The 20,372-nt window shown below is 43.8% G+C and overlaps 1 protein-coding gene across 5 annotated transcripts in view; it reads left to right on the top strand.

The window, feature by feature from the left end:
* The window catches only part of ARMC2 (armadillo repeat containing 2), a 258,731-nt gene that overhangs the window by 152,979 nt on the left and 85,380 nt on the right, over positions 1-20,372 (top strand). For 4 of the 5 annotated variants that reach the window (XM_007190659.2, XM_057528083.1, XM_007190660.2 and 1 more), the window contains one exon: positions 14,062-14,233. The exons of the other annotated variant lie outside the window; for it this stretch is intronic. In XM_007190659.2, coding sequence (XP_007190721.2) covers positions 14,062-14,233 — 172 coding nt within the window. The remainder of the gene's footprint in view (positions 1-14,061; positions 14,234-20,372) is intronic. 5 annotated transcript variants of the gene reach the window in all.

Genomic DNA, 20,372 nt, shown 5'->3' with positions numbered 1-20,372 from the left:
CCTGGACTGGCCCTTCAATTTTCTTATTTTCTCTTTTCTGGTTCTCATCATTTTTTGGATGAGGCTTTATCTTCTAATCCTTTTACTGAGTCCTTTTCATTTCTGCTATGATATTTTTAATTTCCTAAAGCTTTTCCCCCTCTAAATTATCTTTTTTTAAAATATATAGTATTCTGTTCTTATTTCATGGTTGTAGCATCTTATCTCAGTATATTAATGGTAGTTTTGATTTTTTTAATTGTTTTCTTCTTTTAAAATCTCTTGCTTTTGTATGTGTTGCGGGGAGGGCTTAAAAAAGAGAAATTTATTTTCTCACAGTTATGAAGATTAGAAGTTCAAGATCAAACTGGCAGCAGGGTTGACTTTTTCTGAGATCTTTCTTCTTGGCTTATAGATGGCCATCTTCTTCCTGTGTCTTCACATGGTCTGTCCTCTGTTTCTCTGTTGCAGTTTTATATTTGCCTTGGTCTCTCTTTTTTCATAACAGAGACTTTCCTCTGATAGCTCATGCTGCTTGTTTGCCTGTTCTTATTTGAGAGTGGAAGCATGTGGAATGGGTTGGTCAACCCACAGGTGATACCTACCCAAACCTACATTTAGGGGGATTTGGCTGGGCTGTGTTGTTTGTGAGACCCTCAATAGCAATATCTTTAGGGCTTTCCTTGTGGGCTGCTCAGTTCTCTGTAGAATATTTCTTGGAGGATAAAGGCTGGTTGCTAACTGTTGGGCTGCACCCTGCAGGCCTGCAACGCCTGCGCTTGCTCAGCTTTAAGACTGAAGAAAGAGCCCAGAGTCGGCAACAGAGACATCAGTTATAGGGGGCAATTTCTCTGGCTCATTAGTTACCAGGGAAACCAGCAGAGGTGCATGCCCTTCACTTCCCCTTTGATAAGCTATCAGGTGGAGATGTTCTGATCTAAAGACTAGAACAATCACCAGCTGGGTCGGGGCAAATACGTAGGAAGGTCAGTCATGTGAGTAGGGTTTAGGTGAAGCAGATGCTGCTCATGCAGGGGATGTACAGAGAGCAAGAGATCAGTCATCTTGAGTGGCCTGACCATACATACACTAACTTCTAGGAGCCAGGAGGAAGAAGGTAGGAATGCCTAGCATTCCGTATGTAAATATTCAGTTAATATCTATGTTTACATTAAGTACCCTGACTCTTGACTGTGCCTGGTTAGCCTGATTCAGAGACCCTCTGTTTCATCCTCTCCAAAGAACAAACTCCCCAACAAATCCTGGGTTCAGTAGCCTGACTGCGTAGAGCTGGGAGGGAAGGAGTTACGCAGACTTTCAACCAATTTTCCTTAGGCACCCCCCCCCCCTTTATGCCCCTGCTACCGCAAGTACCCGGTGATACCAATTCCTTACACTTTCATAACTGGGGCATCAGTCAAGCTGTTTCTCAATTTTTATTACTGTTTATGTGTGTGTATGTTTGTGTGTGCGTATGTTTGTTTCTGATGAACTATTTTAAAGTAAGTTGTAGACCTTATAAGACTTTTTCCACTAGAATTTAAGCATGCATCTCATATGAACAGGGACAGTCTCCTACACCACAATGCTATCATCACAGCTCAGAGAATTAACATTACTCAGTAGTATCATTTAATGTATAGTCCATGCCCAAATGACCCCAGTTGTTTCAAAATGCATCATATATTCCCAAGGTACTCATCAAAATGCCTCTGTGAGGAAGATTATACTTGTTCTTATATTGCAGATGACAAAAATAAGATTCCAAAATAGGAAGCATGAACCAGTGTGCAATAAGTATTGTACTTTGTCAGCCATCGTTGACATATGGCTTCTTGCACCTACAGCCTTGGAAACCACTTGGGTTTTGAGCCAGCAACAGCGAGAGGGCCCCCGGTTTAGCAGCCCAGTGGGTCTGCCTTGTTGAAGAGTGGCTCTCCATTCTACAGTTCTGTCATTTGACTCCTATGCTTTGTTTTTTTTTTTTTTTAAACATCTTTATTGAAGTATAATTGCCTTACAATAGTGTGTTAGCTTCTGCTTTATAACAAAGTGAATCAGTTATACATATACAATATGTTCCCATTTCTCTTCCCTCTTGCATCTCCCTCCCTCCCACCCTCCCCATCCCACCCCTCTAGGTGGTCACAAAGCACCGAGCTGATCTCCCTGTGCTGTGCGGCTGCTTCCCACTAGTTATCTATTTTACATTTGGTAGTGTATATATGTCCATGACACTCTCTTACCCTGTCACATCTCACCCCACCCCCTCCCCATATCCTCAAGTCCATTCTCTAGTAGGTCTGTGTCTTTATTCCCGTCTTGCCACTAGGTTCTTCATGGCCTTTTTTTTTTTTTTCCCTTAGATTCGTATATATGTGTTAGCATACTGTATTTGTTTTTCTCTTTCTGACTTACTTCACTCTGTATGACAGACTCTAACTCCATCCACCTCATTACAAATAACTCAATTTCGTTTCTTTTTATGGCTGAGTAATATTCCATTGTATATATGGGCCACATCTTCTTTATCCATTCATCTGTCGATGGACATTTAGGTTGCTTCCATGTCCTGGCTATTGTAAATAGAGCTGCAATGAACATTTTGGTACATGACTCTTTTTGACCTATGGTTTTCTCAGGGTATATGCCCAGTAGTGGGATTGCTGGGTCGTATGGTAGTTCTATTTGTAGTTTTTTAAGGAACCTCCATACTGTTCTCCATAGTGGCTGTATCAATTTACATTCCCACCAACAGTGCAAGAGTGTTCCCTTTCCTCCACACCCTCTCCAGCATTTATTGTTTCTAGATTTTTTGATGATGGCCATTCTGACCGGTGTGAGATGATATCTCATTGTAGTTTTGATTTGCATTTCTCTAATGATTAATGATGTTGAGCATTCTTTCATGTGTCTGTAGGCCATCTGTATATCTTCTTTGGAGAAATGTCTATTTAGATCTTCTGCCCATTTTTGGATTGGGTTGTTCGTTTTTTTGTTATTGAGCTGCATGAGCTGCTTGTAAATCTTGGAGATTAATCCTTTGTCAGTTGCTTCATTTGCAAATATTTTCTCCCATTCTGAGGGTTGTCTTTTGGTCTTGTTTATGGTTTCCTTTGCTGTGCAAAAGCTTTTAAGTTTCATTAGGTCCCATTTGTTTATTTGTGTTCTTATTTCCATTTCTCTGGGAGCTGGGTCAAAAAGAATCTTGCTGTGATGTATGTCATAGAGTGTTCTGCCTATGTTTTCCTCTAAGAGTTTGATAGTGTCTGCCCTTACACTTAGGTCTTTAATCCATTTTGAGTTTATTTTTGAGCATGGTGTCAGGGAGTGTTCTAATTTCATACTTTTACATGTTCCTGTCCAATTTTCCCAGCACCACTTATTGAAGAGGCTGTCTTTTCTCCACTGTATATGCTTGCCTCCTTTATCAAAGATAAGTTGACCATATGTATGTGGGTTTATCTCTGGGCTTTCTATCCTGTTCCATTGATCTATATTTCTGTTTTTGTGCCAGTACCAAACTGTCTTGATTACTGAAGCTTTGTAATATAGTCTGAAGTCAGGGAGCCTGATTCCCCCAGCTCCATTTTTCGTTCTCAAGATGGCTTTGGCTATTCGGGGTCTTTTGTGTTTCCATACAAATTGTGAAATTTTTTGTTCTAGTTCTGTGAAAAATGCCAGTGGTAGTTTGATAGGGATTGCATTGAATCTGTAGATTGCTTTGGGAAGTAGAGTCATTTTCACAATGTTGATTCTTCCAATCCAGGAACATGGTATATCTCTCCCTCTATTTGTATCATCTTTAATTTCTTTCATCAGTGTCTTATAATTTTCTGCATACAGGTCTTTTGTCTCCTTAGGTAGGTTTATTCCTAGATATTTTATTCTTTTTGTTGCAATGGTAAATGGGAGTGTTTTCTTAATTTCACTTTCAGATTTTTCGTCATTAGTGTATAGAAATGCAAGAGATTTCTGTACATTAATTTTGTATCCTGCTACTTTACCAAATTCATTGATTAGCTCTAGGAGTTTTCTGGTAGCTTCTTTAGGATTCTCTATGTATAGTATCATGTCATCTGCAAATAGTGACAGCTTTACTTCTTCTTTTCCGATTTGGATTCCTTTTATTTCTTTGTCTTCTCTGATTGCTGTGGCTAGGACTTTCAGAACTATGTTGAATAATAGTGGTGAGAGTGGGCAACCTTGTCTTGTTCCTGATCTTAGTGGAAATGGTTTCAGTTTTTCACCATTGAGGACAATGTTGGCTGTGGGTTTGTCATATATGGCCTTTATTATGTTGAGGAAAGTTCCCTCTATGCCTACTTTCTGCAGGGCTTTTATCATAAATGGGTGTTGAATTTTGTCGAAAGCTTTCTCTGCATCTATTGAGATGATCATATGGTTTTTCTCCTTCAATTTGTTAATATGGTGTATCACATTGATTGATTTGCGTATATTGAAGAATCCTTGCATTCCTGGGATAAACCCCACTTGATCATGGTGTATGATCCTTTTAATGTGCTGTTGGATTCTGTTTGCTAGTATTTTGTTGAGGATTTTTGCATCTATGTTCATCAGTGATATTGGCCTGTAGTTTTCTTTCTTTGTGACATCTTTGTCTGGTTTTGGTATCAGGGTGATGGTGGCCTCGTAGAATGAGTTTGGGAGTGTTCCTCCCTCTGCAATATTTTGGAAGAGTTTGAGAAGGATAGGTGTTAGCTCTTCTCTAAATGTTTGATAGAATTCCCCTGTGAAGCCATCTGGTCCTGGGCTTTTGTTTGTTGGAAGGTTTTTAATCACAGTTTCAATTTCAGTGCTTGTGATTGGTCTGTTCATATTTTCTATTTCTTCCTGGTTCAGTCTCGGCAGTTTGTGCATTTCTAAGAATCTGTCCATTTCTTCCAGGTTGTCCATTTTATTGGCATAGAGTTGCTTGTAGTAATCTCTCATGATCGTTTGTATTTCTGCAGTGTCAGTGGTTACTTCTCCTTTTTCATTTCTAATTCTATTGATCTGGGTCTTCTCCCTTTTTTTCTTGATGAGTCTGGCTAATGGTTTATCAATTTTGTTTATCTTCTCAAAGAACCAGCTTTTAGTTTCATTGATTTTTGCTATTGTTTCCTTCATTTCTTTTTCATTTATTTCTGACCTGATCTTTATAATTTCTTTCCTTCTGCTGGCTTTGGGGTTTTTTTGTTCTTCTTTCTCTAATTGCTTTAGGTGCAAGGTTAGGTTGTTTATTCGAGATGTTTCCTGTTTCTTGAGGTAGGCTTGTATTGCTATAAACTTCCCTCTTAGCACTGCTTTTGCTGCGTCCCATAGGTTTTGGGTCGTCGTGTCTCCGTTGTCATTTGTTTCTAGGTATTTTTTGATTTCCCCTTTGATTTCTTCAGTAATCACTTCGTTATTAAGTAATGTATTGTGTAGCCTCCATGTGTTTGTATTTTTTACAGATCTTTTCCTGTAATTGATATCTAGTCTCATAGCGTTGTGGTCGGAAAAGATACTTGATACGATTTCAATTTTCTTAAATTTACCAAGGCTTGATTTGTGACCCAAGATATGATCTATCCTGGAGAATGTTCCATGAGCACTTGAGAAAAATGTGTATTCTGTTGTTTTTGGGTGGAATGTCCTATAAATATCAATTAAGTCCATCTTGTTTAATGTATCATTTAAAGCTTGTGTTTCCTTATTTATTTTCATTTTGGATGATCTGTCCATTGGTGAAAGTGGGGTGTTAAAGTCCCCTACTATGATTGTGTTGCTGTCAATTTCCCCTTTTATGGCTGTTAGTATTTGCCTTATGTATTGAGGTGCTCCTATGTTGGGTGCATAAATATTTACAATTGTTATACCTTCCTCTTGGATCGATCCCTTGATCATTATATAGTGTCCTTCTTTGTCTCTTGTAATAGTCTTTATTTTAAAGTCTATTTTGTCTGATATGAGAATTGCTACTCCAGCTTTCTTTTGATTTCCATTTGCATGGAATATCTTTTTCCATCCCCTCACTTTCAGTCTGTATGTGTCTCTAGGTCTGAAGTGGGTCTCTTGTAGACAGCATATATATGGGTCTTGTTTTTGTATCCATTCAGCCAGCCTGTGTCTTTTGGTGGGAGCATTTAATCCATTTACATTCAAGGTAATTATCGATATGTATGTTCCTATTCCCATTTTCTTAAATGTATTGGGTTTGTTATTGTAGGTGTTTTCCTTCTCTTGTGTTTCTTGCCTAGAGAAGTTCCTTTAGCATTTGTTGTAAAGCTGGTTTGGTGGTGCTGAACTCTCTCAGCTTTTGCTTGTCTGTAAAGGTTTTAATTTCTCCATCGAATCTGAATGAGATCCTTGCTGGGTAGAGTAATCTTGGTTGTAGGTTTTTCTCCTTCATGACTTTAAGTATATCCTGCCACTCCCTTCTGGCTTGCAGAGTTTCTGCTGATAGATCAGATGTTAACCTTATGGGGATTCCCTTGTGTGTTATTTGTTTTTTTTCCCTTGCTGCCTTTAATATGTTTTCCTTATATTTAATTTTTGACAGTTTGATTAATATGTGTCTTGGCGTGTTCCTCCTTGGGTTTATCCTGTATGGGACTGTCTGTGCTTCCAGGACTTGATTAACTATTTCCTTTCCCATATTAGGGAAGTTTTCAACTATAATCTCTTCAAAAATTTTCTCAGTCCCTTTCTTTTTCTCTTCTTCCTCTGGTACCCCTATAATTCGAATGTTGGAGCGTTTAATGTTGTCCCAGAGGTCCCTGAGACTGTCCTCAGTTCTTTTCATTCTTTTTTCTTTATCCTGCTCTGTAGTAGTTATTTCCACCATTTTATCTTCCAGGTCACTTATCCTTTCTTCTGCCTCAGTTATTCTACTATTGATCCCATCTAGAGTATTTTTAATTTCATTTATTGTGTTCTTCATCATTGCTTGGTTCCTCTTTAGTTCTTCTACATCCTTGTTAAATGTTTCTTGCATTTTGTCTATTCTATTTCCAAGATTTTGGATCATCCTTACTATCATTATTCTGAATTCTTTTTCAGGTAGACTACCTATTTCCTCTTCATTTGTTAAGTCCAGTGTGTTTTGAGCCTGCTCCTTCATCTGCTGTGTGTTTTTCTGTCGTCTCATTTTGCCTATCTTACTGTGTTTGGGGTCTCCTTTTCACAGGCTGCAGGTTCGTAGTTCCCGTTGTTTTTGGTATCTGTCCCCAGTGGCTAAGGCTGGTTCAGTGGGTTGTGTAGGCTTCCTGGTGGAGGGAACTAGTGCCTGAGTTCTGGTGGATGAGGCTAGATCTTGTCTTTCTGGTGGGCACGTCCACGTCTGGTGGTGTATTTTGGGGTGTCTGTGGCCTTATTATGATTTTAGGCAGCCTCTCTGCTAATGGATGGGGTTGTGTTCCTGTCTAGCTAGTTGTTTGGCATAGGGTGTCCAGCACTGTAGCTTGCTGGTCGTTGGGTGAAGCTGGGTCTTGATGTTGAGATGGAGATCTCTGGGAGATTTTTGCCGTTTGGTATTACGTGGAGCTGGGAGGTCTCTTGTGGACCAGTGTTCTGAAGTTGGCTCTCCCACCTCAGAGGCACGGCCCTGATGCCTGGCTGGAGCACCAAGAGCCTTTCGTCCACACAGCTCAGAGTAAAAGGGAGAAAAAATAGAAAGAAAGAAAGAAAGAGGCTATAATATAGTGAAGTAAAATAAAGCTATTGTAAAGCAAAGCTATACAGACAAAATCTCACCCAGAAGCATATACATATACACTCACAAAAAAAAGGAAAAGGGGCAACATTAATATCTCCTGCTCCCAGAGTCCCCCTCCTGAATTTGGGCTGATTCGTTGTCTATTCAGGTGTTCAGCAGATGCAGGCACATCACGTTGTTTGTGGAGCTTTAATCCGCTGCTTCTGAGGCTGCTGGGAGAGATTTCCCCTTCTCTTCCCTGTTCGCACAGCTCCTGGGGTTCAGCTTTGGATTTGGACCCTCCTCTGCGTGTAGGTCGCCTGAGGGCGTCTGTTCCCCGCCCAGACAGGACGGGGTTAAAGGAGCAGCTGCTTCGGGGGCTCTGGCTCACCCAGGCCGCGGGGAGGGAGGGGTACAGAGGAGGCGGGGCGAGCCTGCGGGCGGCCGAGGCCTGCGTGACGTTGCAGCAGCCCGAGGCGCGCAGTGCGTTCTCCCGGGGATCTTGTCCCCGGATCCCGGGACCCTGGCAGTGGCGGGCTGCACAGGCTACCAGGAGGGGCGGTGTGGAGAGTGACCTGTGCTCACACACAGGCTTTTTGGAGGCGGCAGCAGCAGCCCCAGCGTCTCACGCCCGTCTCTGGGGTCCGCGCTGTTCGCCGCGGCTCGCGCCCTTCTCTGGAGTTCGTTTAGGCGGCGCTCTGAATCCCCTCTCCTTGCCCGCCGCGAAACAAAGAGGCAAGAAAAAGTCTCTTGCCTCTTCGGCAGCTGCAGACTTTTTCCCGGACTCACTTCCGGCCACCTGTGGTGCACTAAACCCTTCAGGCTGTGTTCACGCTGCCAGCCCCAGTCCTCTCCCTGCGATCCAACCGAAGCCCGAGCCTCAGCTCCCAGCCCCGCCCGCCCCAGCGGGTGAGCAGACAAGCCTCTCGGGCTGCTGAGTGCTACTCGGCGCCGAGCCTCTGTGCGGGAATCTCTCCGTTTTTTCCTCTGTGCCCCTGTTGCTGTGGGGTCCGCGCTGATAGCTGCGGCTCGCGCCAGTCTCTGGAGTTCGTTTAGGCGGTGCTCTGAATCCCCTCTCCTCGCGCACCAGGAAACACAGAGGGAAGAAAAAGTCTCTTGCCTCTTCGGCAGCTGCAGACTTTTTCCCCGGACTCCCTCCGGGCTAGCTGTGGTGCGCTAACCCCTTCAGGCTGTGTTCACGCCGCCAGTCCCAGTCCTCTCCCTGCGATCCAACCGAAGCCCGAGCCTCAGCTCCCAGCCCCGCCCGCCCCGCCGGGTGAGCAGACAAGCCTCTCGGGCTGGTGAGTGCTGGTCGGCACTGATCCTCCGTGCGGGGTGCGGGAACCTCTCCGCTTTGCCCTCCGCACCCCTGTGGCTGCGCTCTCCTCCGTGGCTCCAAAGCTTCCCCCCTCCGCCACCCGCAGTCTCCGCCCGCGAAGGGGCTTCCTAGTGCGTGGAAACCTTTCCTCCTTCACAGCTCCCTCCCACTGGTGCAGGTGCCGTCCCTATTCTTTTGTCTCTGTTATTTCTTTTTTCTTTTGCCCTACCCAAGTACGGGGGGAGTTTCTTGCCTTTTTGGAGGTCGGACGTTTTCTGCCAGCGTTCAGTGGGTGTTCTGTAGGAGCAGTTCCACGTGTAGATGTATTTCTACTGTATCTGTGGGAAGGAAGCTGATCTCCGCGTCTTACTCTTCCGCCATCTTCTCCCTCCTCCCCTATGCTTTGTTTTTAATATTGCTGTAATTTGGGGGCACTCACTCTTTCCTAAAAAATCTCAATTTCTAGAGTTCACATGGTCCCTGTCAAAGTATAGTTCTTGGACTGCAGGATTAGGTGTTAGGCAAAGATAATGTTGGCATTTGCCTCTGTTTAGGATCACTGCAGTTAAATTTCTTTACTGCAGAGTGGTTGGGTGCTATGTGCAAATCAGGCTAAGAATAACTCCGTTAGTTTGAGTTTTTTTGGTAGAGTGGATTATTTAACGGTCTCAGGTATATTTCGTTTTAAACCATAATTAAAGTTTGGAGCTCCCAGTCAATAAAACCTGAAAGTGGCCTCATAACTACCTCCCCTTCCACCTTTTCTCCTTTCCACTAGACCTTTTAAAGAACCCTTTGAGTCTGGTGACCACTAAATTGACAAAGAGAGGAGATCAGGGGCAATGGGAGCCCAGGGAGAGGGAGAGGGATAACGACCCCTAGAGGGTGGGGGAGGAGTGGTACATACTTAAGTCCCTTAAGGATGCAGTTGCTGAAAGAACTTATGACGACCTAAACAATTGAATTTCAGCACTTTTTGGATCTGGGACACTTTCTCAGGCTGGTTTGCCTTTTAATAGTTCCTCACCCAGCAGTCAGGCTGGGAAGAGGGACCCATTCCAGCTCCTACATTTAACAAATCCTCTCAACTCTTTGCACTTGTAGGCTGACCGCTCCCTCTGTCCCCTCCCCCCCCCCCACCCCCGACCCCCGATCCTCCGTCCCCACCCCCTCCCCGTATCCGGCCTGTGCTCCTCCCACAGCCTCCAGCAGGGGTGGGCTGCCTACACTCAGAAGCGCCCTGGGCTTCTGAGAATGACAGGAGAACTGACACTCCTGGTCCCGGCTCACCAGGGTTCCCGTTAGCACCTGTAATCTTATAAATCAGGGGAAAGCACTGCAGTTTGCAGTCTGCCATGAGCATTTATATCCATCTTCTATGTAGGTGTGCCGTGCACAGCTTTCTCTTTCTCAGCAGCTCTCCCCCTTCCCATGACAGCTCTGAGACGTGGGGCTGTTGTGTAGTGATAGTTATTTCCATTTCCATTCTGCCACTTGGGTTAGTTAGCTGCTGTTCCGATTTATAGGGCTGTATAAAGTAGGAAAAGAGATTGAGGAAATAGGAAATTTTGTCTTTCATCATTATCATTGTCAAAACAGAGTTCTCCTTATGTTTCTGAAACTTACAAAGCCTAGTTATTTAAGCTCCAAGTTTTTTTTTTTTTTGGCCGCACCATGCAGTATGCGGTATCTTAGTTCCCCGACCAGGGATGGAACCCATGCCCCCTGCAGTGGAAGCATGGAGTCTTAACCACTGGACCGCCAGGGAAGTCCCCAAGTATTTTTATTAATTAAACTTTTTATTGACATACTGAAAAGACACAGATCATAAGAGTACAGCTTGATAAATTTACGCAAACTCAACAGACTCGGTAACCAGCATTGAAGAAGAAAAAAACAGGTCGTTACCAGCACCCCAGAAACCACCTTCCCAGGGTGACCACCGTCCTGACTTCTCACAGCATAGATGAGTTTCAGCCCATTTTTGTATTTTATAGGAACTGTGTTCCAAGTATTTGACAAGTAAAACAAAACTGAATATATTTTAAAAAGAAAGGGACTTAGAAGCCCATATATACCTTTGGACTAGGGGAGGTCCAGGGTAAGAAAGAGCAGAATGTGAATGTCAAAGCAGTGTGTTTTCTTTCACTGTTTCTGAAACGGAAGGGTGACATTACAGCAGTGAATCACATGCTGGGAGTGACAGAGGAGCCCAGAGGACCTGTGGAGAAAATCATAGTAATAGAAATGCACCTACAATTGCCACATCCAAAGGTTATGTGCTTGGGGGAATTTTTAATACGTATTTGCTTTGGAACTTCCAAGAGGTCTCTGTGTGTGTGTGTGTGTTCTGTTGCCTTACAGATTAAATCATAGCAACTTTCTGAGATGGGAGGTCTTGGTCCCCCTTTTCCAGTCTTCATGTAGAGTGGGACCCTCCCTTCCCAGCTGGTGATCGGAGGAGCCAGGTCAGAAATTGGTCAGGGCCCACTGTGCTGGGATGAGAGTCAAGGCCAGCCAGACCCCTTAAATATTCTAGGGGGTTTGTCTTCTTTGATTGGGTTGTTCTATGAAAATAGTCTTTCAGTCTTCAAGGGACTCTAGCAGTTTTCTCAAACAGGACAGATCTTGAAATCTGACTTTTCCAGTACCTTGGTTATACCCCAGTCACTGGCTAGTATTATGACACAAAACTTGAGGGAGGTAAGGTTCTCAAGTGAAGATTTAAACCCACTTGCAACCTTCTCTGAATTATAAAATGAAGTGAATTTTACAAGAAAAAATTTTTACTCTTGTGCTTCAAAAAAGCCATTTTGCTCCACAAAGTGAAAGAACATTTTGTAGAACCTGGCATGATAGAAATTGATGGCTTGTTTCATTTTCCCTTGGAGAATTAAAAATGCTTCACACGCATCACTTTATATTTTAAGTAGTCCAATGAAGTATATGTTTAAATGGGATACATAATTTAGTAAAGGTCAGTAGTAAAATGGAACTAATTTTTTATTATGCAAACAATGACTAATTTTGCACTAGGAAAATAATGCCTTTTATCAAGGAGCAGTTAAGGGGATTTATCTTGCCATCCAGAGATGATTCAGTTATTCCCTTCTGGATAAAAATTAGCGTTGCAAAACCACATTTTCTAAGACCGTTTATTTAGTACCCAAAACATTTCTAATAGTTAAGGCATCTGTAAAAGCAGCCATTTACTTTGTCTGCATTATTATTATTTGGCAGACTTCTCAATCTTTGTTTCAGATGCAAGGTACCTGCAGAGTACAGACATTTTGAGATAAGAAAACCTTGAATCCACATTCAGTATTGAGAAGGTTATACTTATGTATTTCATCTTTCATAATTAAATGTAAAGCATTTATTTGCCTATATCATACTCTTAGATTTTTTTGTTACTATTAGTTTCATGGCCTAAGTCACATTCTTATGAATATTTTGCAACAAATTAAGGAGACTAAAAGTAAAGCGACTCTTTATTAAACAAATATAACATAATTTATACAGATAGATGAGTGTTGTCTCCTTCAGAATAAACCCCTCTGAATTCGGGATCTTTTTTCCAGCAAGGTTGCCTCAGGGTCTAGGGCCTTAGCTTTTGAGACTTAAAAGTAACGTGGAACCAAATCTGGTAAAAACGTAAAGGGTGAGCAGCTTACCGAGATATGCTAGGGAGGGAGCTAGCATATCTTGAATCTCCATAAGAAGACTTGTATATACATCAGTGTCCCTGCAAGAAGGGAACTGCTGTCTCCATTTGATAGCTGGTCAAGTTCAAAGAAGTAAATGGCCCACCCAAGTTCACATAACTAGTAAGTGGGTTTGATCTCAGAGTCATTTACTCTTCCTGTCTATTATGCTGATTATTTTATTTATGCTTTTTCTAACTGTGTTTAAAAGAATGTATCTCTATAGTCATAAAACCGATTTATTTTGGTCTGGTTTATGAACCGTTTACAGATGTAAATGAACAAGAGGATATAAAAAATATTTTGAAAAATGTTACCATTATTGAAATAAGCAGCTTCTTGAGAGCAGAACACTAATATAGATGTCTGTGTTCTGTTAATGTATATGAGAAAATGAGTGAAATTCTGTGTCATATATGATAGATGACCTCACCCGTTTTTCTAAATTATCTGACTTGAATTTCACACTGGATTTTTTAAAAATTTGTTAATTAACCTATTGGATTGAGAGTCACTCATTTCAACAGTATGTAAGTGACTTGAGGAACTTTAACTTGATTAGTTTTGGCTAGAGAGCTAGAGGCACTTGCTGCCATAAGATTGTGCTTTCATAGACAGATAATCTTGCTGCCTTGGACCACCAGGCAACACTAAAAGTGGGAGTTTAGGCCCCTGTGAGGCTGCGGCCCCAGGTTGGGTCGGAGGCCACTGCCATCTGGAGGTTAGGCCGGAGGGTGCTCTGGGTGGCACAGTGCTTGGTGTAGGTGGTTTTAAGTCTTTAAGGAATTGGAATTTTGCTAGTAATGTCCCTTTTCTAAGGGTATCAGCATAGAATTTTTGAGATGTAGCAAATAAAACATTTTCATATAGTAAGTCCAAGACTACTTATTGCTCTTATGTTTTGTGACTTTTTAATCTACATTATTAAAAATTTTTTATATCATTAAAAAGATACTTCTGTCGAGTCCAAAATATATAAGGGTAGTATTTAAATTCCACACAGTTCTTGGCACATATGGGTGCCCAATAAATGTTTTCTGAGCTGAATCGAACACAAAAATTTACAAAGTATGTTGAATGTACTATACCATATTTTATAGTCTCTTATAGAGATCTGTTTGCTGACATGGGTAAACCTTTTTTTTTCAAATACACTAAGCAGGACAGTAGAGTATTTCATACAATATAATTGACAAAAAAATGAAGAAGTGTTATATACCTACTCATTAAGTAAGGTGGGCCAATGAGACGGAGTACCACGGGGCTGGGGAGAAGCCAGGCAGGAAGCCCTTTGCTCCTCTGGAAGTGTCAGGGCCAGCTCCGGGTGGTGAGTCTTACTCAAGACAAACTCATGCCAGTCATTTAAAAAAATCTCTTTCCAGAAACCAAAAGCTCCAGCATCTCCTGCCACAGAAGAGGATCCCTGCCCTTCCTTTCCAAAACCCTCAGTGGACCCTGCGAAGATTAGAAGGATAAGCAGTGCCCGGGCGTGCTTACTCAGGGCGGCCTCGCAGGGGGCTCTTCTGCCAGACAGGACCCTTCCTCCTGCTCAGCGTAAGGCCACATAACATCCTTTAAAACCTGGGGGCAAGCATGTTTCTTGAGTTTGCACACAAGAGTTATTTTTATATGATGTTTTTCAAACTGCACATGATTTTTTATGTTAACTTAGTTAATATTGTGCAAAAGCTGGTTAAGAAACATTTTATGGGTGTTTATAAAGAATACCTAAATATAAGGTTTTTTAAAAAAAAGTTACTTGGTAGAAAAAGAATATTAGGATAAGTGTTCTTTAATGAATGCGTTCACCTATTGATATATTGGAAATCATTTCTAAATTAGAGTTCAAAAAGTTGTTAATTTCATTAGGCATCTTTAAGATTCATGTAACGTACACTAAGCTCAGGTCTTTGAAAATACCTTTCTGATCCCATGTGAAAATGTTAGCACAAGTTGAATGGGGCTTATCCTGTGGCCACAGAAGTGCTGGCATGTATCTAAACCTGGAAACAGAGAAGCTAAAAACCTCAAATCCTAAGGAATGCCCCCAATAATTGGAATCACCCCCTGTCCAGGGCACACTAAGAGTTTTTCAAACTGTAGGAAATGTCCCATTAGTGGGATGACAATCAATTTAGTGGATCACACCAGCATTTAAAACAATGAAGTAGAATAAAATAGAATGGAAAATATCAGGGCACATTGCAGACAATAAATGTTAGTATGGCTTCAAGGACTTTACTTCAGTCACGTACATGTGTGTTCAGGATCATGTTACAAGTGTACTATACATCATATTTATATTACAAATTTATCATTACTATATGTAGCCCCCAAAGTTAGAAATCCACTTTAATAGGGGCTGATAGAATTGGCCCTCCTTCAGTCAACAGGATTGATGAAGAGGAGGGATAGGTTTACACTCAGAGAGAGGAGATAATCTGAAGATGATCCCAAAAGTTACAAGCCACTACCTTAGGATCCTACTTGTTTGACATACAAGCCTTTTCTTTTAATTAGTCACCAACATTTAAATGTAGAAGATCTCATGGAAGAATCTAGATGTATGACTTTTTATGAAAAATTGGAAAATCTGGCAGCGCTGGGCCCGCTTTCTGTGCAGCCCCTGGGGAGCGATTGAGCTGAGTAGTCCCCAGCCCCGTTAGCCCGGGATATGATCTGCAATCCCCATGTCTCCCCAGCCCACTGCTCTCATTTTCCTTTCTGGTCCCTAGTGATCCCTGACACAGCTGAAGAGGTAGAATCAAGGAGAAAGGAAAAGACAGAGGCAGCGCAGGGTGTGCGTGCCACACCTCAGTGGCGTACGGAGTGTGTAATTAGGCAATCTGCTTTACCTTGATGTCCCAATTTGTTTCTTTTTGTTTCTTTTCTAACAGTCAATCAGATATTTATTGAGCCCCTACTAACTGCCAGGTACCAGTCTAGGCCAGCAGAGTCCTGCCCGCAAAGAGCTTGTGAGGGGAGACAGGCAATAAACTGGAAAGCCAAGAAGTAAGACAGTTGGGTTCTGAGTGCTAAGAAGAAGGTGAGCTAGATGCTGGGCTGGGGAGTGACTGTGGCAGGAGGAATCGTGTCACCTCTGGAAGGTGTCCTTGAGGAGGTGGCCTCAGTTGAAATGTGAATAATGAGGAGAAGGCAGCCGGGTGGAAATCTGTAAACACAGTGCCCAGGCTGAAGCTGAGGCCGGAGATGGACGCAGACTCGGCTGGTGGACCCCAAGGCCCATGTGGCTGGAAGGGGGAGGGAGCTGAGGACACAGGGCCCATTCAGGGCCGGGCCAGCGGGGACATGGCCAGGACTTTATTCTTCCTGCAGTGAAAAGCCAAGGCAGGGTTTAAGCACGGGAGAGACATCATCTGATTTCTGTTTCTTAATAGTAGCTGCACGTTTAGACTTACCCGAGGAACTTTTCAGACGTTGCACCACCAGGGCCCCAGTCAGACCAGTTACATCAGAAAGGATTGGTACTTATGGGAGCCGAGTCCTTGCCAAGGTGAGAGGCAATGGGCTCGGGAGCCACGGTGCAGGGTGAGGTCAGACTCGGATAGGACCAGGGTCACTTCTTGTAAACAGGATGGCAGAGCTGGAGTGAGGGTTGCAGAGCTGTTGTTTATCAGATGTTCTTGCTTCTGAGCCTGAATGCTGCACACATTTAACTCTCGGTGGCTCCCATTTGAAAATCCTGCTGCTTGCTGAGCTGTTGCCATGTATGTGAAGATGACAGGAGAGACAGATGTTTCCCCACCAGCCGAAGCTTATCTCTGTTTCTGTGCTTCCATCCACCCTGTTGGCAGTTGCCCCCTTCACCACTCCCATCATCCCTGCGGTCTGCGTCAGCACCCAGGAAACAGAGGCAGTAAAAAGTCATTGTCTTTTTAAAAGCACACATCACCCAATTTAAAAAACCATTCTAATGCTCCAGCCTTGGACTCCTTGTCCTTTGTACAGGAGCTCCCTGGGCTTGTTTCAGAGTCCCTATTGTTTAGAAAAGGTATCCTTTGTTGGGTAACAGGCTATAAAGGCCTGTGGTGGAGACTGAGACAGAGGGAGTGTCCCTGCCCCTGGTGTGAAGTCATTAGTAGCTGACACCTCCCCAGGCAGGGCTGGGGGTGCGGTGGCAGGTTTAGAATTCCTGTTTGAAGAAAGTGAAAGAAGAGATGTGTGTCGTCATGTTCGTAGGGCCAGCAGTTTAATCGCTTGTGTTCAAATAGGGTTTTTGGCTGGAGGTGACCGTGTTGCTAACGCCCCCCCACCACCTCCTGTTACTCCAGCTGGACGGAGACCTCAGTGCGGGCTCCACCTTCTCACGATCTCTGTCATCTTAGCCACCACGGACAGGCTTCCTATGTGGGCTTCCTAAATATACCCGGGTCTGTATTCTCCATCCCACCACTGCCGTACCGCTTTTATCACCTCTTGCCTTGTCCCTGGTCGTCCAGTGCTCCTGTCCTGCTCCACCCCCCGCTCGCTGGGGGGCTGCAGGTGGGTCAACACAAGGACCCTGGCCCTTGGAGCAGCCAGCAGAGCGTGGGCACCAAGCGTCCACGCAGACATGGCTGTGAGCAGTGGGCCTTGTCCCTTCATCCCAGTGGGCCATGAAAGATGATGGTTTTCTCTCCATGTGCCATAAGGGACAAGAGGTCAGGAAGCAAATAAAAATTAGATTGCATCATCTTCTTGCTGAAAACCTTTCAGAGGCCCCCCTGTGCCTAAAGGAGTGCTTGCTAAACAGTTCCAGGGAACACTTTTGGCAAAAATATTAATAGCTTTTCCTTGGAGGAAGGGTCCTATGCTCAATGTGTGCCTACTTCCTCTCCCTCCTGGAGAGCCACAGTGCACGTGAGCATATTAAAGGGTGGGGAGGGCCATCTAGTGAAGTCACCTGTTTCATTTAAATTCAGCCCAGCATTTTACAAACCTGCTTGACTGTGGAATCTGTCTTTTGGGGAACACCCGACCTAGCGCAGAAGTTGGCAAACTTCTTCTGTAAAGGGCCAGAGAGTGAATATTTTAGACCTAGTGGGCCATAGAGTCTCTGTTCAACCTACTCAACTCTGCCATTGCAGCAGGAAATCAACCATAGACTGATTTGTGGCCACTAAAATTTGAATTTCATGTAATTTTCACATGTTACAAAATATTGTTCTTTTGATTTCTTTTTTTTTTTTTTTTTGCTCAACCATTTAAATATATAAAAGCCATTCTTAGCTTGCAGGCTATACAGAAACAGGCGGCAGGACAGATTTGGTGGGGCTGCAGTTTGCTGACTCCTGGTCCAGGGGATGAAGTCTTCACTGTCCAGCGTGCATAGTTCTGCCCCAGCCTAACATTTCAGGCCCTTCTCGCCCCTCTCCTTTGTCTGCCTACACCCCCTGCCCCTGGTCTGCGCACCAGCAATATGGAACCCTTGCAGTTCCGCACACCCATCCTGCTGTTTCATGCCTCATGCAGTCTCTGCTGTATAATTCGCTGGACCCAGTGCATAGTGAGAATGTGGAGCTCTTTGTTCAAAAATTGTTTAGAATTTCAAGATGGCAACAGCACAGCGTTAAACCAAGTGCAGGGCCCTTCTAAGCACGGGGCCCTGCTTGACTGTACAGCTTGGACACACTTGAAGCTGACTCTCACGCCAGACTTTTGTTCCCTTTTCTCAGAACTTTGTTTTGGCCTCCTGTTAACCCTTTGGAATGCTTTTCAGGCTCCACCTTCTCTATGAATCTTTCCCTGACCAACTCCAACCCCTCAGGACTCCCCTGCTCTCTTACTCGTCCTTACCTGGCGCAGACCACACTGTACTGCATCTCTGTCTGGACGCATCTGCCTCTCTGTTTCCCCTACTGGACTGAACAACTTCAGTAGGAAAAGGGGTTTTCTCTATTTGAAGCCCGAGAGCTTGAAACGGGGCATAGTCTATGGTAAGTGCCAAAGAAACTATCTGTGAAACAGGACAGTTCCTACACGGTAAGGCTACTGGTTGTAGAATCCTTTTGAAGTGTACCATGATCTGTTACAAAATTAGTACAGCATGCTGCACATATTTTCCAGAGAGACCCAGAGCATCGTTACTCATGTTCAGTTGAATGGTGGACATCCAGCAGGAGTAAGAGTGAGCCCCGGGGCCACTCTTCGCTGTAGTAATAACTGACAGCTCGCTCCAGTAGATTGTGAAGACAGAGGGGCTGCAGCTCCTCCGTCCACAAGTAGGGTTGCATTTTTCCCTCTAGAACAGAAGCTCCATGGCGGCTGGGACTTCTCAGTTCACCACTGGACCACCAGCCCCTGGAACGGCATCTGGCACATGGCAGTGGATGCTTCATAAATACTTGTGGAGTGAAAGAAACGAATACTAAAATACAGGGACAGGCTAACAATGCTTTGTAATCTAAAATGAAGTATGTGCTTTGTAATTCAGTCCTAAAGATATTTAAGGTTGTCCGGTGCTGTGGAGAGAGCCCTGGACTAGAAGTCAGGATTCGTGGGTTCCATTAATAATAATGATCATAACTTCTAGGTTTTGAGTGTGCTAGCACCACGGAAGTCACTTTACCAGGCCGTATCACTTGGGACCACTTGAGGAAGGGGAGAGAAGCTGAGTGAGCTGCCTGCATCACACAGCCTGTACTTGACCCCAAGTCTGATGGAATGCCAAGCCCGTGCTCTCCCCACCATACAGTCCCGGCTCTCCCCGAACCTGCTCTGTGACCTTAGACTGGTCACCTTACCTTTTGGGTTCTCAATTTTCTCATCTGAAAAATGAAGGTTAGGCTAGCCAATCTCTAAGGCTCCTTTCTGTTGTAAAATCCAGTGTTTGGAGAGCACAGAGCTTAGTCAGAGGAGCAGGCGAGGTGGTTTTGTTATTGTTGGTTTTTATTGGTTTGATGGTTCAAGTGCAGAAAAGGAAACCTTGAGTCATTTTGGAAAAGCTTGCAAAACTATTTCTCTATATGAAGCTCATCCCTCTTGCCCCTTTGAAAACCATATTTTATCACGGACTAGAGTATAGTAGCAGCATCGTGGGTAAGCTATTCCTAATGTCAATTTGCTGATGAAGAAACAGTGTTGTATTTTAAGTCTAAGGATCTGTAGCCGTAAACACAGTAGGTGTTTCAGTTCAGAGACTGGACTTCTTTTTTGCAACTTTATCTTATTCCTTTTTTTTTTTTTTCTTCTGCCTTGTTTTTTTTTGTCATTTTTTTAAATTAATTAATTAATTTATTTATTTTTATTTTTTGGCTGTGTTGGGTCTTCGTTTCTGTGCAAGGGCTTTCTCTAGTTGTGGCAAGTGGGGGCCACTCTTCATCACGGTGCGCGGGCCTCTCACTATCACGGCCTCTGTTGTTGCGGAGCACGGGCTCCAAACGCGCAGGCTCAGTAGTTGTGGCTCACGGGCCTAGTTGCTCCGCGGCATGTGGGATCTTCCCAGACCAGGGCTCGAACCCGTGTCCCCTGCATTAGCAGGCAGATTCTCAACCACTGCGCCACCAGGGAAGCCCTATCTTATTCCTTTTTAGAAAGCCTTCTAAGTGTTTCAGTGCCCTCCTGTGTCCCCGCCTGGGAGTCGTCTGCTGGGCCTCCAAGAGCCAGCCTCTGCTCCGCTGATCACCTTTCTCCTCCCCCTCCCGTCACACACTCCACTTGAGCATGCCAGGCACACTCCTGCCTTTGGGCCTCC

The sequence above is a fragment of the Balaenoptera acutorostrata genome, chromosome 14, assembly GCF_949987535.1.
Source record: "Balaenoptera acutorostrata chromosome 14, mBalAcu1.1, whole genome shotgun sequence".
Lineage (NCBI taxonomy): Eukaryota > Metazoa > Chordata > Mammalia > Artiodactyla > Balaenopteridae > Balaenoptera > Balaenoptera acutorostrata.
Note: the sequence above shows the minus strand (reverse complement) of the source record. Positions and strands in the feature narration are given on the sequence as shown.